We start from the raw sequence: 22904 nt of genomic DNA on the forward strand, positions 1-22904 counted from the left end.
TCTGCATAGGTTTTTTTTTTTTTAAATTTGCAGTTTATGTTTGCATTTCAAGTTATGAAATATGATTCGTTAAACATGTTTGTGGTTGTTACAGTAAAAAATATAATTGTTTTCTACTTGAATTTTATATTTTTTTTGTCTGATTTTAGATCAATATGTCAAAATGACAAAATAACAGTGAATTCAGACGTGAGGTTGTGCTGAAAAGAATGATATGAGCTCCTCTGGACCCCAGAGGGTTAAGCATTTTTTTCAAAGTAATGCAATAGTTACTTTTCCTAGTAATTAGTTACTTATATAATATTGTAACTCAGTTGCTATCTCAGTTACTTTTTTGAAGAAGTAACTATAACTAATTACTTTTTCAAAGTAACTTGCCCAACACTGCTTGTGAGTTGATGCTCAAGTACAGTGTTCTCTTATAGGAAAAGCTAGCGAAACAGGCACTGCAGCAGAAGCAACAGTGTTTTTCACTCTTTTTTTCACTTTGTTTACTGAAAGTGCTTTCTCTGTTACTAAACAAACAGACTGACTTGATAGCTGTTGACTTTGTTGTCCTCAATGTCTCTCTTGTCTGTGTCTTTTTCTCTAGTTTGGCCGGACAGAAGTGATCGATAACACACTGAACCCTGACTTTGTTAGGAAGTTTGTCCTTGATTTCTTCTTTGAGGAAAAGCAGAACCTTCGCTTTGATGTGTAAGTAGAAATGTCTCTGTCTTTTCTTTCTACAATGCCACTGTCTGTTTTCCTTTGTTATCACAGGGACTGAATCAACCCTACTATTAGTTTGGCCTTCTGACTCATACCCACTAGATTTAGAAGCTCGCATTTAATGACTCATCAAATTGTTAAGCGGCAGTGATTTGGCAGGGTAAAAAGTTTTACATGCCTTTGGGTGACAGCCTTCTTCACACTTTTGACAATTATTATTAAAAGTTTTATTATCACTGTCTGAGTATTAACAAACAGTTAATAAAATAAATAAATAAATACATACATACATATAATTGCATGGTTTACCTATACATATAGTGGATAATTATGTCCCTGATGTGTGATGACTATGTTTACCATCTCAATTTATTATAACAGGCAGTTTTGCTATTGTATTTTGAGATTTTGGTTCATTTTAGAAATCACTTTTATAGTGACATATACAAAAATGAAAATATTCAAAGATTTTGTAGTGGTGTACAGCTGCTACAAATGTTGTTTTACCATTTACATGCTGTTCTGGGTGAAATTGGATCTCTATCTGGTGTATCAGGTGCATTTTGGATCTATCACTGTGGGTCAAATAGAGAATGGTGATTTATGGAATTGTTAAACTGTGAATCTGTACATGACATGCCTGTATGCATTTCTTCCACTGAGGCGGGGTATAGGGTACTCTCAATACTGTCACGACAACTGTCTGTGTTCCCCTCACTTTTGCCGAGGTTCTCTTGGGGGCGTCCTAAACAGTATAATAGTAACATAGCTGGTACTAATCCCAAAGTCAAGAAGAGAAGAGCTGCAGCCCAAGTTGATGATCTCAACCTTACATAGCTATTAGATGTAAACATTGTTCAGTGTAAACATTGGATACTATTACATAATATCCTGTTTTTCTCAAGTATAATTAAGTCATGAAAGTCAAGTCATAATGTTTAAAAAGGACAACCAGTCTCTCGGGGCATCGAGCTTAGGTCCTCCGATCTCCATGTCAAAATAACCTTGGGCAAGATACTGACTGTCCCCAGTGCATCCACTGGAGTGCGAATGTGTGCATAATAATTAGAAAGTGCTTAAGGACAGAATAAAATTCTGTATGATTGCAAATAAAACTAAGATTAAGATGAATTTCATTTCATTTACTCAACTTGGACCTGCTACTCTTCTCTCTCTCTCTCTCTCTCTCTCTCTCTCTCTCTGCGTGTGACTAGTCGAATAGCTGACTAATTATCACTGTTATCAATAGTCTGTACCAGCCTTACTAGTTGTTTAGTCTAGTAAAATTTTAATTGATGCATAATGCTGGTAACTTGAGTTCAAAATGCCTCAATGCCACCAGATGGTGCATCGTTGTTAAGAAATGCCATAAATGCATTAATCAAGGTTTCATCTGTTTGCTAAAATTGGACTGAGATCACGGATACAAATGGCGGAAATTAGTTTTCTCTGAAAGGTGGAAGGATTATCCCTTAGGGATACAGTTCAGTCATTATCGACAGGCACAGAGTACAGGCATTTCAAGATCCATGTGTGCCTCACATGGGTCCTCACTGGTGCATCAAACTCTTCATGCTTGAAACTTTCTTGGATGTCTGCTACTGTAATGGTTACCAGAGCTTGTTCAGGGAGGTTGCTGTGGTCTGCTCTTGGATCCACTAGCCACTGAGCATTGTTGTTATGGGCTGCATCCTTCTCCCATATGCTCTTTCGATATTGCTCTGTCCCCAGCCTTGGTGGGGCTCTTGTCGTATTGTTCCCCTTGTCACTGAGTGTACACCTATCTGTCTGGTATACCTTTTCAGGTGGCTAGCTAAGGCAGTTTTCAAGGCCTCAGGTATGGCAGCTTGCTGTACCTCTTAGGGATCCCTGTCTTCATCACACCTTTCTGCAGCTACAATAGTTGGCTACCTTCCCTTCCTGTTGCCTTAATCTTGACCTCTAGCCTCTTTCTCCATTTTCTCCATGGCGGTTAGTGCTCTTCGTGGCTGAAGTATCAATTCTTTTTCCATGTGGGCACATTCACGCTTTGGATATTCATTGGAACAAGTCCAGAAGTGTTTGGATAATGGCCTCTGGTTGTGGCTGTCGTGAATCCTTGGTCTCTGGACAACACATTTATCCAGCTTCTATCCACTCCACTGCCCAGTGCTATATTCCTTACAGTTCATGCTGTAAATCACCCTTTAGGGGCAAAACAAAAACAAAACAAAACAGGAGCACCAGAAGGCCAAAAGACAAAAAGGAAAAACAAAACACGAGACCCAACCCAAGAAAACCAATGAAACGAAACACACCACAGCCCAAGAAAAACGGAGTCCAAAACAGAAAGGTCCAGGGGGCCGGCAGCACAGGAGTCCAAAACAGAAAGGTCCAGGGGGCCGGCAGCACAGGAGTCCAAAACAGAAGAGTTCAGGGGGCCAACCGTGCGGACGGCAACGGCGGCGACGTGGATACAGTTCGGGAGGCCGGCCGTGCGGACGGCAACGGTGGCCACTCAGGCGACGGCGGTCCGGGGGCCGGCCGTGCGGAAGGCAACGGCGGCCACTCAGGCGACGGCGGTCCGGGGGCCGGCCGTGCGGAAGGCAGCGGCGGCCACTCAGGCGATGGCGGTCCGGGGACCGGCCGTGCGGAAGGCAGCGGCGGCAACGAAGGAGACCACGGAGCAGTTCAGGGGGTCGACCCCGACGGCGGTGACGTCCAGCAGGTGGCCCGGAAAATGGCCGGCGATATCGAGGTGCAGAACGAGGCTTGGGCGGCGGCATAACAGCCGCAGGACCAGGCGTAGCAGAAGCAGAGGCCGGACCAGACGAGGATGAAGACTCTGATGAGGCCGGACCAGACGAGGATGAAGACTCTGATGAGGCCGGACCAGGCGAAGCACAGGCTGAAGCTGGACCAGGCGAGGATGAAGACTCGGATGAAGCTGGACCAGGCGAAGCACAGGCTGAAGCTGGACCAGGCGAGGATGAAGACTCGGATGAAGCTGGACCAGGCGACGACGAAGACTCGGATGAAGCTGGACCAGGCGAGGATGAAGACTCGGATGAAGCTGGACCAGGCGAGGACGAAGACTCGGATGAAGCTGGACCAGGCGAGGACGAAGACTCGGATGAAGCTGGACCAGGCGACGACGAGGCGGCCGCAGGTGGCGGCTGGACAGGCTCCTCGGGCCCTCCAGCTGACGCGGCGTGAGGCTGAACGGGCCCCTCGGACCCTCCAGCGGAGACAGGAGGCTGAACGGGCCCCTCGGACCCTCCAGCGGAGACAGGAGGCCGAACGGGCCCCTCGGACCCTCCAGCGGAGACAGGAGGCCGAACGGGCCCCTCGGACCCTCCAGCCGACGAGGCATGAGGCTGGTGTGGTTCTCCGGAACCACCAGCTGACGAGGAAGGCTGCTGGACGGGCTCCTCGGGCCCCCCAGCTGAAACAGGAGACAAAGGCCGGAGCGGTCCCTTGGACCCTCCAGCGGAAACAGGAAACAAAGGCCGGAGCGGTCCGTCGGACCCTCCAGCGGAAACACGAGACGAAGGCCGGAGCGGTCCCTCGGACCCTCCAGCGGAGACACGAGACGAAGGCTGGACGGGCCCCTTGGACCCTCCAGCAGAAGCCATCACAAAGCCAGCAGGCATGGAGTCCACTGGCAGACATGAAGGAAATGGGTGCTGTGCTGAGCACTGGCCCTGCTCAGACAACACTGACACGGGGCACTTCCCAGGTGGCTGCTTAAACTCCAGGGGTCCAGAATCAGCTGAGGACTGGGACCTAGCCTCTGGGGAAGCCCTGGAGCGGCAAACAGTGCCAATGGCGGCTGAACCATGAAAAGCACCTTGAGTAGGACTTAGGCTTTCTCCCTGCATGGAGTGAACGAGTGGAACCGGTAATGCTGGAGCCAGAGCTACTGGGGCCTGCGCTACAGGCGGCACTGGAGCTACTGGGGCCTGCGCTACAGGCGGCACTGGAGCTACTGGGGCCTGCGCTACAGGCGGCACTGGAGACCGAGCTGAGGGTGGCACTGGAGACTGAGCTGAGGGTGGCACCGGAGACTGAGCTGAGGGTGGCACTGGAGACTGAGCTGAGGGTGGCTGCGGGGGAGCTAACTGGGCTGAGAGTGGCTGCGGGGGAGCTAACTGTGCTGAGAGTGGCTGCGGGGGAGGTGATATGCTGTTCACAAAGTCATCTGCCGCACAGAACACCGCCCCTGAATGAACAGTCATACAGTCCGCAAATGGAAAACAGTCCTCACTCACCACAGCCGGCGAATTAGAAGTCCGAACGTCCAGCTGTGGGGTGGCGCGCTTGCGGCGCGATCGGCGTTTCCTCCCCGCAGACGGCTCCGACGGGCCGGGCAAGATCGCATCCGGCGAGTCGGGCAGCGACGCGGGAGTGGCTGAGAGAAGGTGGGGTGTGTGCCGGAGAAAAGCCTGCATGGTCGGAGGAAGTGAATTTAGTAGCCATGGCAGGCCAGAAAAGAGCCGTTGTAGCCGACCTTCCACGGCGCGGCGAAGCTCGTACGGAGGATTCTCCAGCCACAGCCCGAGGAGGATCTCCACATTGTAGCCGATGTCATCCTGGAGCTCCTCGGACGGATTGACTGCCGCTGGGTCCATGGTGGCTGGTTCGTTCTGTCACGGTTTGCGGGGCAAGCCGTGTGGAGTTGAAATAGGACCCAAAATGCGGCAGCTCTGGTGCAGATGAGTGTTTATTTGACAACCGAAAATACAAACAGCAACGGTGTGGGTACCATGAAACAGGAAAACCTAAACTGGGTAGAACTAATAACACAAACCAGAAACGAGGATGCAGGGAGGTCCGGGGAAATACATACGGGAAGACGCAGGGAGACCGAGGGGAAACAACACAGACGAACCAGCAACTACCATGACAGAAGACACAACTTAAATACAATCAGAGAACACAAGGAGATTACACACAGGTGGGGAACACAGGTGACACTGATAAACATAACGAGACAGGGCAGGAGTGAACACAACATGACGCATACTGACGAGAGACTGTCAAAGTAAAACAGGAAGTACACAGAGGTTCAGACAGGAGGAGAGAGAGCACGGGGAGAACACAGACATAACAGGCTGGGGGAAACATGGACTAAACACAAAGAGAGACGAGAGCTCATAAATACACAGAGGGGCACAAAGGGGGTAAGAGTCACAAAGGGAAAACACTTAGGGAACACCACAACAGGACACCTCAGAAAACATGGCCTAAATAAGGAGCGAAAATACAAGGAACCAAGAATACTGGGCCAACATGGCCCAGGACCATGACAAGATTAGAGCATACTGTAGGTATTAAAGTTTGAATCATTTCTATCTAACACACTATAATTTGTTCATGTAAATGGGGAGTCTTCTTCACACACAGAGGTGAATTACGGAGTTCCACAAGTCTCTATGCTAGGACCAATTATGTTCACATTATGCATCCTTTCCCTAGGCTAGAGGTCAGCAACCCGTGGCTCACGAGCCACAGAGTAGGGTTAACCATGCCTATTAGTACATATACTATATATATTGATTTGGCATCTCCCAATTACACCTGCCACCTGCCCATCTCTCTCCCTTGGCAGGAGGAGCTTCAACAACTTTTGATGTTAAAGGTTGACAATCCGTGCCCGAAGGAGTACCATTAGAAGGAATATCATATATTTTCCCGGCTTTGCAGATGATACCCAGCTTTTTATATACATAAAGCCAAATAACACAACACAAACCAATTAGTTAAACAGCAGTAATGTCTCAAATGTTTCAAAGACATAAAGTCTAGTTGGTCAGGATCGTCTAATTTTCTGCTTCTAAATTCAGATAAGCGGAGGTTAGCATCTAATTACAACAAATTTCTAAAGATCTTGTGTCTAACCAGATGCTTACGCTGGATTGCATTTTCTTGACCTCCAGTAACAATATAAGTCACTTTTGACCATTTTGAAAATGTCCTTCAATGCAAATATTAAACAAATAGGTAGGATTGCTTTCCTTCATTGGCACAGCATCTCTAAAATTAGAACCATCCTGTCTCAGGGTGATACTGAAAAATAAGTTCATGTATTTATTCCTTCTAGGCTGAGCTACAATAATTCATTATTATCAGGATGTCCTAAAAAAAATCCCCGAAAAGCCGTGAGTTGATCCAAAATGCTGCAGCGAGAGTCATGACAGACACATGGCCTAGACCAGGGGTCAACAACCTTTAACACCCAAAGAGCCATTTGGACCCAGTTTCCATGGAAAAGAAAACACTGGGAGCCGCAAATACTTTTTGGCATCTAAAATGAAGATAACACTGTTATTGTTTTTTACCTTTATGCTTTGTATAAACAGCTAAATTGTGTTGCTTATGAAATCCATGAAGTGCTACAGAGAAAATTTAATTTTATTTATATAATGAACACATTTTGAACTAACAAAAAGGAGATACACCCAGTTGAAGGTCGCTTTTAAATGACGCTGAAGCTGAACTTAAATTATTCTTATAGCAAACAAAAACTGTGGTGACCGTCAAGCTTATATCACCTTTGGAATTTCGCAGCCTGTAGCGGAGCCTTGACCTGAATTTTAAAAATATTTGGAAAAAAGTACTACGCTGCTAAAGAAAAAAAGGAAAAATAAATATCTGCAAAATATCTGAAATATTTATTTTACGTGGTTAATGTGTGTGGCGGGGCGTGGTCTGCCGCTGTAGGGGAGGCGGACGCACCTGAGCGGTATCTGCAATCAAGCCTCCTCGCCTTAAAGTCTGTGCTCTCTCTGCTGTTGTGTTGGTGTGTGTTGGGCTGTGAGCTGAAAAGCTACACCAGGCTGTGTGGGTAAGCAACCATGTGTGAAAAGTGGTCAATAAAGAGATGCTGAAAAGCATGTTCACGGAAACATCGTCGGGTCTGCCGTGGTATGTTTACAATGGGACTTCTGCCCCTGAACCTGCAAATCGAGGCTGTACGGAGTCACTTTCATCTTTACGCAGGACTGTAAGCTGTCATCTGTGAGGCGTGAGCGGTGTTTGTTTTTACCATAGTTCACGGTGGAGAATAGCTGCTCACATACGTATGTGGATCCTTGGGGTTGAAAGTCTCCATAAATGCAGGGCATTTCGGCGGGTATGGTTTATGCGAGTGTGACGCTTATTTTCAGCAATGAAAAATAATAACATATAATTTTATTTTTAGATTTCAATATCACAATAATCTTCCAATTTACAACCACAATTTAAAAATACGAACACAAATAAAATACACTTAAGTTAAATACTTATAATTGTTTTTCCAAACCACGCGGAGCCGCAGTATAAGGACTAAAGAGCCGCATGCACCCCTGGCCTAGACAGAGAGAGCATATTTCCAACTTCACGCCCCATCTTTTCTTAAAGACCTAATACTGATCACCTGAATAGGGCACTTTATTCTCAATAATGAGGGGCAGAGCCTTCAGCTTCCAGTTCCCTCTCCTGTGAAAACAGCTCCTAATTTGGATTCGGGAGTCAGACACTATCTCTACTTTTAAGATTAGGTTAAAAATGTCCTTTTTTTTGAATGGTAAATGGTAAATGGCCTGTATTTGTATAGCGCTTTACTAGTCCCTAAGGACCCCAAAGCGCTTTACACTACATCCAGTCATCCACACATTCACACACACATGATGGCAGCTACATTATAGCCACAGCCGCCCTGGGGCGCACTGACAGAGGCGAGGCTGCCGGACACTGGCGCCACCGGGCCCTCTGACCACCACCACTATATGTTTTGCTTAAACATATAGTTAGGGCTGGATAAGGTGACCCTAAATCCTCCCTTAGTGATGCTGCAATAGACCTTGGCTGCTGGGTGCTTCCCATGATACACTAAGTGTTTCTTCTTCACTGACCTTTTGTCACTCACTATGTGTTTATACACCATTTTGCATTTAACCAGAAGTTGTTATTAATCTCTGGCTGTCTTCCACATTTTATCTTGGCCCTGTCTTCCTCCCCTCACCCCTGCCTACCCCTGCCTGAGCCTGGTTCTGCTGGAGGTTTCTTCCTGTTTAAAGGGCGTTTTTCTTTCCGACTGTCACCAAAGTGCTTGCTCGTAAGGAGGCACCTGTCTAGTCTGTGTTATGAAATTGGTTTCACCCCGGTTCTTTTATTCCTTGGGCATCCAGAGACGGCACCTGACTCAGTAGTCATTTTCACAAAAACCTTTATTCATCTTTAATCATCTTCATTTAAGCATGCATCTTCTAGAAGGGGACACGTGCAAGGCCGGTGTCCCTCTGCAGATCTTCACTCCTTTGTTTGTTACAGTCAGCTTTATAGAAGCCACCCCATCATAAAACCCCCACGGTGTGCTGCAAACTCTGTGTCTCTGTGTGTATGCACGAGCACGTGAGTGCCTGTGTGTGCGCGTACCCGTGTGTCTATGTGAGTGCACGTGAGTGACTGTGTGCGCGTACCTGTGTGTATGTGTGCACGTGAGTGAGTGTGCATGTGGGTGTGTGAGTGTAACAGTCAAAGGACTGTGTGTGTCGGTATACGTGACTTCCTGCCGGTCATAAAAGTAATCTCCCCACCCAAGCTACACCAAATTCCTTTAGACAACATACAAACCAGAGTTAACATATTACAAACACTGAGACCCCCACTCTGCATCCACTGGGCCATTGGCCTCTTATTGTCTTACATTTACAGATAAGCATGTGGAGAGTCTCCTGCAAACCTTCTTCTAAGTTATAACAATTATGAGTTTTTATTAAAGGTACAAGCATCAGCATCAGCAATCCCCAACTGTAGCTTCCTGTCTCCTTTCATGACAGGCAGACCCCCAGTGTCCATAAATTCCTTTCCCTCTAAACAATTACACACACTCTCAGGCTACAGTTAAGCCAAACTGAAACACAGACAAATCCTTCCCTATTCCTCTCATCTACTGCTGGACCCTCTCATCTAAGCAAATTTAACACATTGTATGCTAATAATTATTTTCTTGTACTCACAAATTGTTGGACAGGTTTTCAGTATATGTCTTTGGACTGAGTGCAATCAGTCCATTGACATATAGGACATTATTTACATCCATACACCTTCCTTTACACTGCGTCTACTTTGTGCTACAGTTCTTTACATTTTCTTTCCAATTCATTACCCAGAAATGATCAACATGCACTTTATAATCTGGTTTCTTAATCACTACAATCTTCTAGCAACAACAAACTAAAAATTTGAAATGCAAATCTATGCAAGGCTTTTAAAAACGTGAGAACTATCCACTGGTGTCTGGATCCTGAGATCCCCTCCTGCATGGCTTTAGTCAGGGTTACAGGTGGACATCTTCTGCCCCGAAGATGTCTTTGTACTTTGAAGTAGGTACCTGACTCTTGCTGGAAACTCCTGCCAAGTAACTGAATTTGTCCTCTCACAGTGGATCCAGTCAGTTTCTTGTGTCACGCAAGCAGATGCCAGAAGAAAATAAGCAAAACAAATGAAAACAATATGCAAATGTCAGAAAATGACCAATAAACTCATCTACATGTTTTGCAGTGACAATAGGTGGGAAGGGTAGTTGTGCGTGAAAAATTAATAAATAAGGTAAATTGAAGTTGTGCAGTGTGTTAAGTTAATTCCTTTTCTGTGTTAGAAATAATTCAGAAATGAATTTCAGTGTTATTCTCTCTACATAAACTTTTTCACTTTAAAGCTTCCTCCTATGGGACTGCAGCCGCCCCGCTTAGTGAGGAGTCTTAATCTCTTCACAAGGTAAACCGTTAATGTTGAAATATTAAGTCATGCAAATTATAACTCATCCACTCTTACTCTGTTTAATGCTTGACTAAGTGTCATGCATCATAAGTTTTAGTGTGCTGTACGTAGTTACCATAATCCCCATACTTCAAGGAGGCCAAGAAATTATTTGTAGCTGTACCAAACTCCTACTGAGTGCATGTGGCTTCACTTCAGTAAAGAATTTGTTTTCCAAATGTACATTTAAAATAATTTTCATTGCAATGAACATTGTCCCTGACCTGCAGAGCTCTACCAAGTGTTTACAACATAGAAATAGAAAAAAAATAGAAAAAAGATATTTGAATAATAATAAACATGAAAATATTTTTGTCACTTAAAATCACTTAAAAAATTACCAAGCAAACAGACAAAAAGATATGAGGTACAATGTGCAGGTACTCAAACAGAGCACTAATGAAACAAAAATGTCTGCAATCTAGGAAAAGAATAAAATAAAATGAATCAAGAATAAAATGTAGTAATGTTTCCAACTAGGGCTGCCACAATTAGTCGACTAGTCACGATTACGTCAACTATCAAAATCGTCGACGACTAATTTATTAGTGAATGCGTCGTTTGAAGCTTTGTAAGATCACAAAAGACGCAGGAATGAGTAGTAGGATTTGAGAGTGTAATAACGGACTGAAACGGAAGATGGCAGCACTGCATGTACAAGGATGCCAGCTGCCGTTAAACCCCGAAGAAGAAGAAGCTGTGTCCCAGAATTCATAGCGCAGCCCAGCTCAGTTTCCAACAATGGTGGCAGCTAGTTAGTTTTAATATTACTCTTATACTTTTCTTTGCAAGCTCCTTTGACTACGATGACCTGGATGACTGAGAACCTTCACAGACATTGCTCTTATTATTCTTTCTGGGTCACAAAATAAACGTTTAACATATTTTCAGGCAAGAATGTAGCTGTGTAAACTTCAAATATGTGCCCGGTTTATCAAGACACCACATATTTCAAAAGCGCTCCGACATTTTCGGAGACGTCTGTTACCCACTAGCTCGATAGCGAGGGTGTTTTGTTCAGCTCCAGCCTTGAGGCCACAGCTGGCGCCGAAGGGGTCTCCGCATGAAGTGATGATGGTTTTTACTTTTGTGCGAACAACTCATATGAATTTCAAAGCTGTTCTAACAGTCCAACACTGGTCTCTCAATCTCCCGTTGAAGAGCCGTGAGCTTTCTATGATGTTATCCAAACTTACGTTCCGTGATGTTGTCATTCCTTTTGCTCAAAGAGCAGGTTCTGAGAACTCACGACCGCAGTGCACTTCCCCAAGATGTGATCGAATTTGCACTCAAAGGTGTTATTCGAGCTAGCCCCTCCAGATGTAATCCAGTTTTTCACTCAGAGATCTTGTTCTGAGTATTCACGGCAGCCGTGCGTTCTCCAAGATCTTCTCCGTGCTGCACTCAATGAGCCCATTTTGAGAAACTCATGCCTCGTCCCATCATTTCAATCCCAGCGGGCAGCCTTGTCAGGGTTTGAACAGCCGGTTCCGCTTCCTTAATTCTTCGATAAGCCAGGGCCAAGCCAGCTCCGATCAGCAAGAACCCTGTTATCATGGTTCTGAATAGGTAGATATCTTCAGCAGTCAGGCTCACCCGAGCCCAGACTTCTAGTTGAGAAGGGGTGTCAATTGCATTCAGAGACCAGTTGATCAAATCCATAATTCCTCTTTTAGGTTTTAGAGAACAGACTGTGAGAGAGTGTTCCAGAGAAAAGTAAGTAAAAACACAAGACAAGACAAGGACATAAGAAGCTAAGCAGAGAAGATAAGGGCAGGAGAGGAGAAAAGTGCGACCGCCTTCGCTGAGAGCCAAAAGAGACATGACAAGAATGTCATGTCTCTTGAATGACATTCTTGTCATTCTTCCATGACAAGAATGGAATTTGAATGAAAACAACAAAATTTGAATGAAAACAACAAAATTTGAATGAAAAGAACTGGATTAGAAGGAAAACAACGGATTTCAAACGAAAAGAACGGAATATATCCAGAACGGAATTTGAATAAAAACAACAGAATTAGAATGAAAACCACGGAAATTGAATGAAAACACAGGAATTTGAATGGAAACAACATAATTTGAATGAAAACAACAGAATCAGAATGAAAATAACTGAATTAGAATGAAAAGAGCTGAATTAGAAGGAGAACAACAGAATTTGAAAGAAAACAACAGAATTAGAATGACAACGGAATTTGAAAGAAAACAACATAATTAGAATGACAAGAATGGAATTTGAATGAAAACACTGGAAGTTGAAAGAAAACAACAAAATTTGAATGAAAACCACGGGAATTGAAAGAAAACAACAGAATTTGAATGAAAAGAACTGGATTAGAAGGAAAACAACGGATTTTGAACGAAAACAACAGAATTAGGATGACAAGAACAGAATTTGAATGAAAACACAGGAATTTGAATGAGAACAACAGAATTAGAGTGAAAACAACAAAATTTGAATGAAAACAACAGAATTTGAAAGAAAACAAAAACATTCTAATGACAAGAACGGAATTTGAATGAAAAGAACTGGATTAGAATGAAAAGAACTGGATTAGAATGAAAAGAACTGGATTAGAAGGAAAACAACGGATTTCGAATGAAAACAACAGAATTAGAATGAGAAGAATTGAATTTGAATGAAGACAGGAATTTGAACAAAAAAAATAGAATTAGAATGACAAGAATGGAATTTGAAAGAAAACAACAAAATTTGAACGAAAACAACAGAATTAGAAAGAAAACAACGGAATTAGAATGTAAAGAACTGAATTAAATTTAAAAGAACCAGATTAGAAGGAAAACAACAGATTTCGAATGAAAACAACAGAATTAGAATGACAAGAACGGAACTTGAATGAAAACAAAGGAATTTGAATGAAAACAACAGAATTAGAATGTAAAGAACTGAATTAAATTTAAAAGAACCGGATTAGAAGGAAAACAACAGATTTCGAATGAAAACAACAGAATTAGAGGAAAAACAACAGAATTAGAATGAAGAGAACCGAATTTGAATAAAAAGAACTGGATTAGAAGGAAAACAACAGATTTCGAACAAAAAAACAGATTTAGAATATCCAGAACGGAATTTGAATAAAAACAACAGAATTAGAATGAAAACCACGGAAATTGAATGAAAACACAGGAATTTGAATGGAAACAACATAATTTGAATGAAAACAACAGAATCAGAATGAAAATAACTGAATTAGAATGAAAAGAGCTGAATTAGAAGGAGAACAACAGAATTTGAAAGAAAACAACAGAATTAGAATGACAACGGAATTTGAAAGAAAACAACATAATTAGAATGACAAGAATGGAATTTGAATGAAAACACTGGAAGTTGAAAGAAAACAACAAAATTTGAATGAAAACCACGGGAATTGAAAGAAAACAACAGAATTTGAATGAAAAGAACTGGATTAGAAGGAAAACAACGGATTTTGAACGAAAACAACAGAATTAGGATGACAAGAACAGAATTTGAATGAAAACACAGGAATTTGAATGAGAACAACAGAATTAGAGTGAAAACAACAAAATTTGAATGAAAACAACAGAATTTGAAAGAAAACAAAAACATTCTAATGACAAGAACGGAATTTGAATGAAAACAACAAAATTTGAATGAAAAGAACTGGATTAGAAGGAAAACAACGGATTTCGAATGAAAACAACAGAATTAGAATGAGAAGAATTGAATTTGAATGAAGACAGGAATTTGAACAAAAAAAATAGAATTAGAATGACAAGAATGGAATTTGAAAGAAAACAACAAAATTTGAACGAAAACAACAGAATTAGAAAGAAAACAACGGAATTTTAATGAAAACAACAGAATTAGAATGTAAAGAACTGAATTAAATTTAAAAGAACCAGATTAGAAGGAAAACAACAGATTTCGAATGAAAACAACAGAATTAGAATGACAAGAACGGAACTTGAATGAAAACAAAGGAATTTGAATGAAAACAACAGAATTAGAATGTAAAGAACTGAATTAAATTTAAAAGAACCGGATTAGAAGGAAAACAACAGATTTCGAATGAAAACAACAGAATTAGAGGAAAAACAACAGAATTAGAATGAAGAGAACCGAATTTGAATAAAAAGAACTGGATTAGAAGGAAAACAACAGATTTCGAACAAAAAAAACAGATTTAGAATATCCAGAACGGAATTTGAATAAAAACAACAGAATTAGAATGAAAACCACGGAAATTGAATGAAAACACAGGAATTTGAATGGAAACAACATAATTTGAATGAAAACAACAGAATCAGAATGAAAATAACTGAATTAGAATGAAAAGAGCTGAATTAGAAGGAGAACAACAGAATTTGAAAGAAAACAACAGAATTAGAATGACAACGGAATTTGAAAGAAAACAACATAATTAGAATGACAAGAATGGAATTTGAATGAAAACACTGGAAGTTGAAAGAAAACAACAAAATTTGAATGAAAACCACGGGAATTGAAAGAAAACAACAGAATTTGAATGAAAAGAACTGGATTAGAAGGAAAACAACGGATTTTGAACGAAAACAACAGAATTAGGATGACAAGAACAGAATTTGAATGAAAACACAGGAATTTGAATGAGAACAACAGAATTAGAGTGAAAACAACAAAATTTGAATGAAAACAACAGAATTTGAAAGAAAACAAAAACATTCTAATGACAAGAACGGAATTTGAATGAAAACAACAAAATTTGAATGAAAAGAACTGGATTAGAATGAAAAGAACTGGATTAGAAGGAAAACAACGGATTTCGAATGAAAACAACAGAATTAGAATGAGAAGAATTGAATTTGAATGAAGACAGGAATTTGAACAAAAAAAATAGAATTAGAATGACAAGAATGGAATTTGAAAGAAAACAACAAAATTTGAACGAAAACAACAGAATTAGAAAGAAAACAACGGAATTTTAATGAAAACAACAGAATTAGAATGTAAAGAACTGAATTAAATTTAAAAGAACCAGATTAGAAGGAAAACAACAGATTTCGAATGAAAACAACAGAATTAGAATGACAAGAACGGAACTTGAATGAAAACAAAGGAATTTGAATGAAAACAACAGAATTAGAATGTAAAGAACTGAATTAAATTTAAAAGAACCGGATTAGAAGGAAAACAACAGATTTCGAATGAAAACAACAGAATTAGAGGAAAAACAACAGAATTAGAATGAAGAGAACCGAATTTGAATAAAAAGAACTGGATTAGAAGGAAAACAACAGATTTCGAACAAAAAAAACAGATTTAGAATATCCAGAACGGAATTTGAATAAAAACAACAGAATTAGAATGAAAACCACGGAAATTGAATGAAAACACAGGAATTTGAATGGAAACAACATAATTTGAATGAAAACAACAGAATCAGAATGAAAATAACTGAATTAGAATGAAAAGAGCTGAATTAGAAGGAGAACAACAGAATTTGAAAGAAAACAACAGAATTAGAATGACAACGGAATTTGAAAGAAAACAACATAATTAGAATGACAAGAATGGAATTTGAATGAAAACACTGGAAGTTGAAAGAAAACAACAAAATTTGAATGAAAACCACGGGAATTGAAAGAAAACAACAGAATTTGAATGAAAAGAACTGGATTAGAAGGAAAACAACGGATTTTGAACGAAAACAACAGAATTAGGATGACAAGAACAGAATTTGAATGAAAACACAGGAATTTGAATGAGAACAACAGAATTAGAGTGAAAACAACAAAATTTGAATGAAAACAACAGAATTTGAAAGAAAACAAAAACATTCTAATGACAAGAACGGAATTTGAATGAAAACAACAAAATTTGAATGAAAAGAACTGGATTAGAATGAAAACAACTGGATTAGAAGGAAAACAACGGATTTCGAATGAAAACAACAGAATTAGAATGAGAAGAATTGAATTTGAATGAAGACAGGAATTTGAACAAAAAAAATAGAATTAGAATGACAAGAATGGAATTTGAAAGAAAACAACAAAATTTGAACGAAAACAACAGAATTAGAAAGAAAACAACGGAATTTTAATGAAAACAACAGAATTAGAATGTAAAGAACTGAATTAAATTTAAAAGAACCAGATTAGAAGGAAAACAACAGATTTCGAATGAAAACAACAGAATTAGAATGACAAGAACGGAACTTGAATGAAAACAAAGGAATTTGAATGAAAACAACAGAATTAGAATGTAAAGAACTGAATTAAATTTAAAAGAACCGGATTAGAAGGAAAACAACAGATTTCGAATGAAAACAACAGAATTAGAGGAAAAACAACAGAATTAGAATGAAGAGAACCGAATTTGAATAAAAAGAACTGGATTAGAAGGAAAACAACAGATTTCGAACAAAAAAACAGATTTAGAATATCCAGAACGGAATTTGAATAAAAACAACAGAATTAGAATGAAAACCACGGAAATTGAATGAAAACACAGGAATTTGAATGGAAACAACATAATTTGAATGAAAACAACAGAATCAGAATGAAAATAACTGAATTAGAATGAAAAGAGCTGAATTAGAAGGAGAACAACAGAATTTGAAAGAAAACAACAGAATTAGAATGACAACGGAATTTGAAAGAAAACAACATAATTAGAATGACAAGAATGGAATTTGAATGAAAACACTGGAAGTTGAAAGAAAACAACAAAATCTGAATGAAAACCACGGGAATTGAAAGAAAACAACAGAATTTGAATGAAAAGAACTGGATTAGAAGGAAAACAACGGATTTTGAACGAAAACAACAGAATTAGGATGACAAGAACAGAATTTGAATGAAAACACAGGAATTTGAATGAGAACAACAGAATTAGAGTGAAAACAACAAAATTTGAATGAAAACAACAGAATTTGAAAGAAAACAAAAACATTCTAATGACAAGAACGGAATTTGAATGAAAACAACAAAATTTGAATGAAAAGAACTGGATTAGAATGAAAAGAACTGGATTAGAAGGAAAACAACGGATTTCGAATGAAAACAACAGAATTAGAATGAGAAGAATTGAATTTGAATGAAGACAGGAATTTGAACAAAAAAAAAATAGAATTAGAATGACAAGAATGGAATTTGAAAGAAAACAACAAAATTTGAACGAAAACAACAGAATTAGAAAGAAAACAACGGAATTTTAATGAAAACAACAGAATTAGAATGTAAAGAACTGAATTAAATTTAAAAGAACCGGATTAGAAGGAAAACAACAGATTTCGAATGAAAACAACAGAATTAGAGGAAAAACAACAGAATTAGAATGAAGAGAACCGAATTTGAATAAAAAGAACTGGATTAGAATGACAAGAACGGAATTTGAATGAAAACACAGGAATTTGAATGGAAACAACATAATTTGAATGAAAACAACAGAATCAGAATGAAAATAACTGAATTAGAATGAAAAGAGCTGAATTAGAAGGAGAACAACAGAATTTGAAAGAAAACAACAGAATTAGAATGACAACGGAATTTGAATGAAAACACTGGAATTTGAAAGAAAACAACATAATTTGAATGAAAACAACAGATTCAGAATGAAAAGAACTGAATTAGAATGTAAAGAACTGAATTAGAATGAAAAGAACTGAATTAGAATGAAAAGAACTGAATTAGAAGGAAAACAACAGATTTCGAACAAAAACAGAATTAGAATGACAAGAACGGAATTTGAATAAAAACAACAGAATTAGAATGAAAACCACGGAAATGGAAAGAAAACAACAGAATTTGAATGAAAAGAACTGGATTAGAATGAAAACAACAGAATTAGGATGACAAGAACGGAATTTGAAACGTTTAACATATTTTCAGGCGAGAATGTAGCTGTGTAAACTTCAAATATCTGCTCGGTTTATCAAGACACCACATATTTTCAAAAGCGCTCCGACGTTTTCGGAGACGTCTGTAACACAGTAAGGGGAATTGTTGAAAAGAATATATCAATGGGCCAATAGGCTCGACTATAGGAGCACAGGGGTGTGTTCAAATGAGACACAGAGACAAGAATGTAACTCAAAAGAACCAGCCAACTTTAGTGACATAAACCATAAGGTTGACAAGCACAGGTTAAAGACACTTTACAATGGTAGAAAGGAAACTTACAAAAATTAAAAGAAAAGTAAAACACAAACTACTAAAGCAATGACTTGGCCAAGTGTTATTTTTGGTTTTCAATGTTCGGGTTTCAATGCTCGGGTTTCAATGCTCGGGTGCACCCTAGTAACCTGACTCCTTAACTCTTATAGAAACAGATTACACAAATCCAATGCACATTCAAATGAAAATTTCACACTCTTTTCACATGTGGAGAATGCTCTACACAACAGCTCATTATTTAAAGTCCCAAATAAAAAATGTCCAAGGGGTAAAGTCCAAAAAATTCCCAGGGTGTGAAAGAAAATAGGGATGAAAGAATGTCAGTCAGTGGTCTTATGTATAACCAGCTGTGCGTGAAAGTGTGAGTGATACAGTCCTACCACACCGCAAGGTGCAGCAGATCATCAAGTGGAAAAGAAGCGAATCTCAGTCTCTCTAAGTCCAGGTGGGAAGGCTCGCCATCTATTTCACCGGAGGAATCCACCTCAGGAACAAATCAGCATACAAAAAAAACCTGACCTGTCAACAGACAGGGTCAGAAGAGCAATTCAAATATTAATTATGCTGTTCTAGCTATAATTCACAACTTAGGATTTTGTTTAAATCACATTCAACATAAATTTGCAATAAAAATACTCAATTTTGCAAAAATAAAACATCTCTCTTACATAAACTATGCATTAAACCAAGTAAAGTCAGTGCATATGCATATATGTCGCATATGCGGCAATTATTAATCAAACAATTGAGATTAATTCAGTTTCTCAACAATAAAATGTGAAACAGACGTGAACTAACTGAGACATACAACATGTGCTCACCGATCTCAGCGCATCACGGCCGAAGACAATGGCATAGTGTCTCTCGGTCGGAAAATGCAGGGCTCTAAATAACGTAACAGGACATGTTTTCTCTTTAATAACCGTAATACGACATGAAGGAAAAATAAACATAAGTTGCGCTTCAAGTGTTACCTTACTTCTGGAAGCAGATTGAGATGAACTTCCAGGCAGTTGATAGCAACCAGAGCTAACAAAGGCTAACAGTTTAGCTCCACGCGGTACTTTTTAAAGTCACCAGAAAAATGCAGCATTTGCCTGCTTACTCACTGTGGCTACTTTTAACATGAAAGGTAGCTGATAACCAGTGAACTTATGTGCAACACAGTTGGTTGCAACTTATATCTAATACTTTTTTTCCAGCTCAAAAGCTTCAGTCTCTCTTTTCTCCTGCCAGCACGCGACTACCTCCACACATAGCAGCAAACACAGAGCACGTAGGTGGGACATACAGCGGCAGACTGCTCTCCCATTGGTCAAAACATACTGGGACCTGTGCATTTCGATTGGTTGGGCAGGCTGTCCATCTCTCCTCATATCAGTCCTTAAAGTGGTACCCCCATTTTATGTGGGTTACACCCTCCCCTCTTGATGGTATGCCCGTCCCTGGGCATCTGCAGGGTGGCACTGAGTTACACTGCTTTGACCTTTCCAACATAATTACTAGTTGGATCTTCAAATCCATTTAAAGAGCTAGTCAATGCCTCACTTAGGCCTTGAAAAAGAGAATTCACCACCGTTATCAGAGGATTCCCAAGTGTCACATAATGCAGTCTCTTGGGCTTTGCTTGCAATCTGTTAGAACGACGAAGAGATGGCTCAGCATCTTGAAGTCCATTATTCTGGATCATCACAGGTTCAGGCTGTTCAGTAACAGGTCTGTTCACATCACTTAATCCTTCTTCACATGCTGCATCAGAGCTCATCCCATCATCTTGAGGAGCTTCCTCAGACTGCTGCAATTCTGAACTTTGAGGAAGTCCTTTGGCTGAGTCAAGCCCATGCAGTATGTTTGCTTCAGGTGAGTTGTCACGGTCAGGTGAGTTGTCACGGTCAGGTACATCCTGAATCATTCCTTCACCTTCCTCTACAAGGGATTTAGTGGCAGGAGGATCAGGTGGAAGTGAAACTGTAGGCACCTCTGGTTCTGCTGATTGTCTGACCACACAAGGAGGTTTACTCAACTTGTGAGTTTCATGTACTGGGACATATACGTCGGACTTTGATGTAATGAGAGGGCGAAATGTCCAATCAGATACATCATCCATATCAGAGGGAATTTCATCTTCCCCCTCGACAACAGAACACTGCCTTGTTCTGGGTCTCCTGTTTGGATGGGTTTTGACTGTCTCGGGTTCTGCAGCTGCTGACAGAAATCCACATGGGAGAAGCAAGTCACGATGTAGAGTCCGCACAGGTCCATCTTTACCCTCAGGTTTAACTGTGTAGACCGGCATTTCTCCAGCTCGCTTAAGGACAATGTAAACATCCGTTTCCCACTTATCTGCCAGCTTATGTTTTCCACGCAGCTTCACATTTCGTACAAGAACTCTGTCTCCACTCTGCAATGTTGATTCAACCACTCGTCGGTCAAATCTGGCTTTGTTGCGACCTGCATTCTTTTGTGCATTATTGGTGGCAATCCGGTAGCTTTCTTCCAAACGAGATTTTAGGTTACCGACGTACTGGGAATGAGTCTGCTTAGTAGCATTAGTGGGCAACCTAAAGATTAAGTCAATGGGCAGTCTTGGTTGCCTCCCAAACATCAATTCATAGGGGGAAAATCCAGTCACGTCACTCTTCGTACAATTATAAGCATGTACCAGAGACTTGACGAAGTCTCTCCAGTGGAGTTTATCTGACCGATCCAGTGTCCCAAGCATCTGGAGAAGAGTGCGGTTGAATCTCTCAACCGGATTCCCTCTAGGGTGGTAGGGGGTTGTACGCACTTTCTTCATGCCAGTAAGTTCACAGAGTTCCTTGATGGTCTTTGATTCAAAGTCAGGACCCTGATCACTAAGAAGCTTTTCGGGAAAACCATAATGGACAATGAAGTTGTCCCAGAGACACTTTGCTACAGTCTGTGCTCGTTGATTTGGAGTTGGCACTGCCACAGCATACTTTGTGAAATGGTCAGTTATGACCAATACATCTTTCGTGTTTGAGCGATCTGGCTCTATTGATAAAAAGTCCATGCACACTAGTTCGAGAGGTCTGCAGGTCTTAATGTTTATCAATGGAGCAGCTTTCTCTGGAGGCGTTTTTCGACGAATACATCGCTCACAAGATTTGACCATTTTTTCTATGGTCATGTGCATTTTCGGCCAATAAAATCTGGCCCTTGCCAAGTCTACTGTTCGTTCGACTCCAAGATGGCCCATATCATGATGAAGGCTTGTAAGTGCTGTGGCTCTTAGCTCCTCAGGGAGCACAAGCTGATATGAGGTGTTGGGACCATCTTGCCGCTTACGGTAGAGCACTCCGTTCTGTATTTCAAGCCGATTTAACTCTCTGAGTAACAGGGGAAGTTCTGGTAGCTCTAACCTAAGGCTGGGAGGTGGAGTTTCGCCAGTCTCCAAGAGTACAATCACTGCATTGATAGCAGGGTCCAATGTCTGCTTTTGCCTCAACTCCTCCTCAGAAATTGAGTGGGCAATGGGAAGCCCATCCACTTGCTCCTGTTGGAAGCAGTCAGGAATAGCTGTGGACTGGTGAGTGAGGGATTCAACTAAGGTCAACCCAGAAGTGGTGGATCCAACATTAGCTACGGCTGAGGTGACCATATGGCGCTCACAAATAGCCTGAATTACATCCAAGGGAACAGTCTCTGGACTCTCAGGGTTGCTCAGGTGGTACAGTGTGAACTGCCGGATTCTCTCACTCTCCTTCTTAGATGCATAATCATCCTCTGGTGGACTGTGAGGACGACGCGAGAGCGCATCAGCATCCAGATTTTGTTTTCCCGCTCTGTACTGAAGACTAAATGAATAGGTGGAAAGACTGGACAGCCACCTATACCCTGTTGCATCAAGCTTTGCAGAGGTCAAAATGTATGTAAGAGGGTTGCTGTCAGTCACTACTACAAAGTCTGTACCATATAGGTAGTCAGAGAATTTTTCCGTGACTGCCCACTTAAGGGCCAAAAACTCCAGCTTATGGGCTGGGTACTTTCTCTCACTCTTTGAAAGACCACGACTTGCAAAAGCTATGACCCTGGACTGTCCATCTTGTACCTGATATAAGGCAGCACCAAGGCCAATGGTACTGGCGTCCGTATGTAAAACATATGGAAGCTGGGGGTCTGCAAATCCCAAGATTGGAGCGGAGGTTAGCTTTGCTATTATTTGGTCAAAGGCCTCCTGACATTGAGGTGTCCAACGCTGACCAAAAGGTTCCTTTGGGTTGCGATACTCTGAATTTGCGTGTGTC

General features: G+C 40.7%; 2 protein-coding genes across 2 annotated transcripts in view; one reads left to right on the plus strand and one right to left on the minus strand.

The window, feature by feature from the left end:
- LOC146669067 (uncharacterized) overlaps nucleotides 1-22904 on the minus strand; it is a 576742-nt gene that overhangs the window by 367109 nt on the left and 186729 nt on the right. The window lies entirely within an intron of this gene.
- LOC146669081 (copine-9-like) overlaps nucleotides 1-22904 on the plus strand; it is a 217505-nt gene that overhangs the window by 49181 nt on the left and 145420 nt on the right. The window contains exon 4 of the mRNA XM_085405516.1: nucleotides 593-696. Coding sequence (XP_085261642.1) covers nucleotides 593-696 — 104 coding nt within the window. The remainder of the gene's footprint in view (nucleotides 1-592; nucleotides 697-22904) is intronic.

This window comes from Rhamphochromis longiceps, linkage group LG5 (assembly GCF_057381845.1).
Source record: "Rhamphochromis longiceps isolate RC_006_pf linkage group LG5, R_longiceps_female_GT1.1, whole genome shotgun sequence".
NCBI classification, from domain to species: Eukaryota; Metazoa; Chordata; class Actinopteri; order Cichliformes; family Cichlidae; genus Rhamphochromis; species Rhamphochromis longiceps.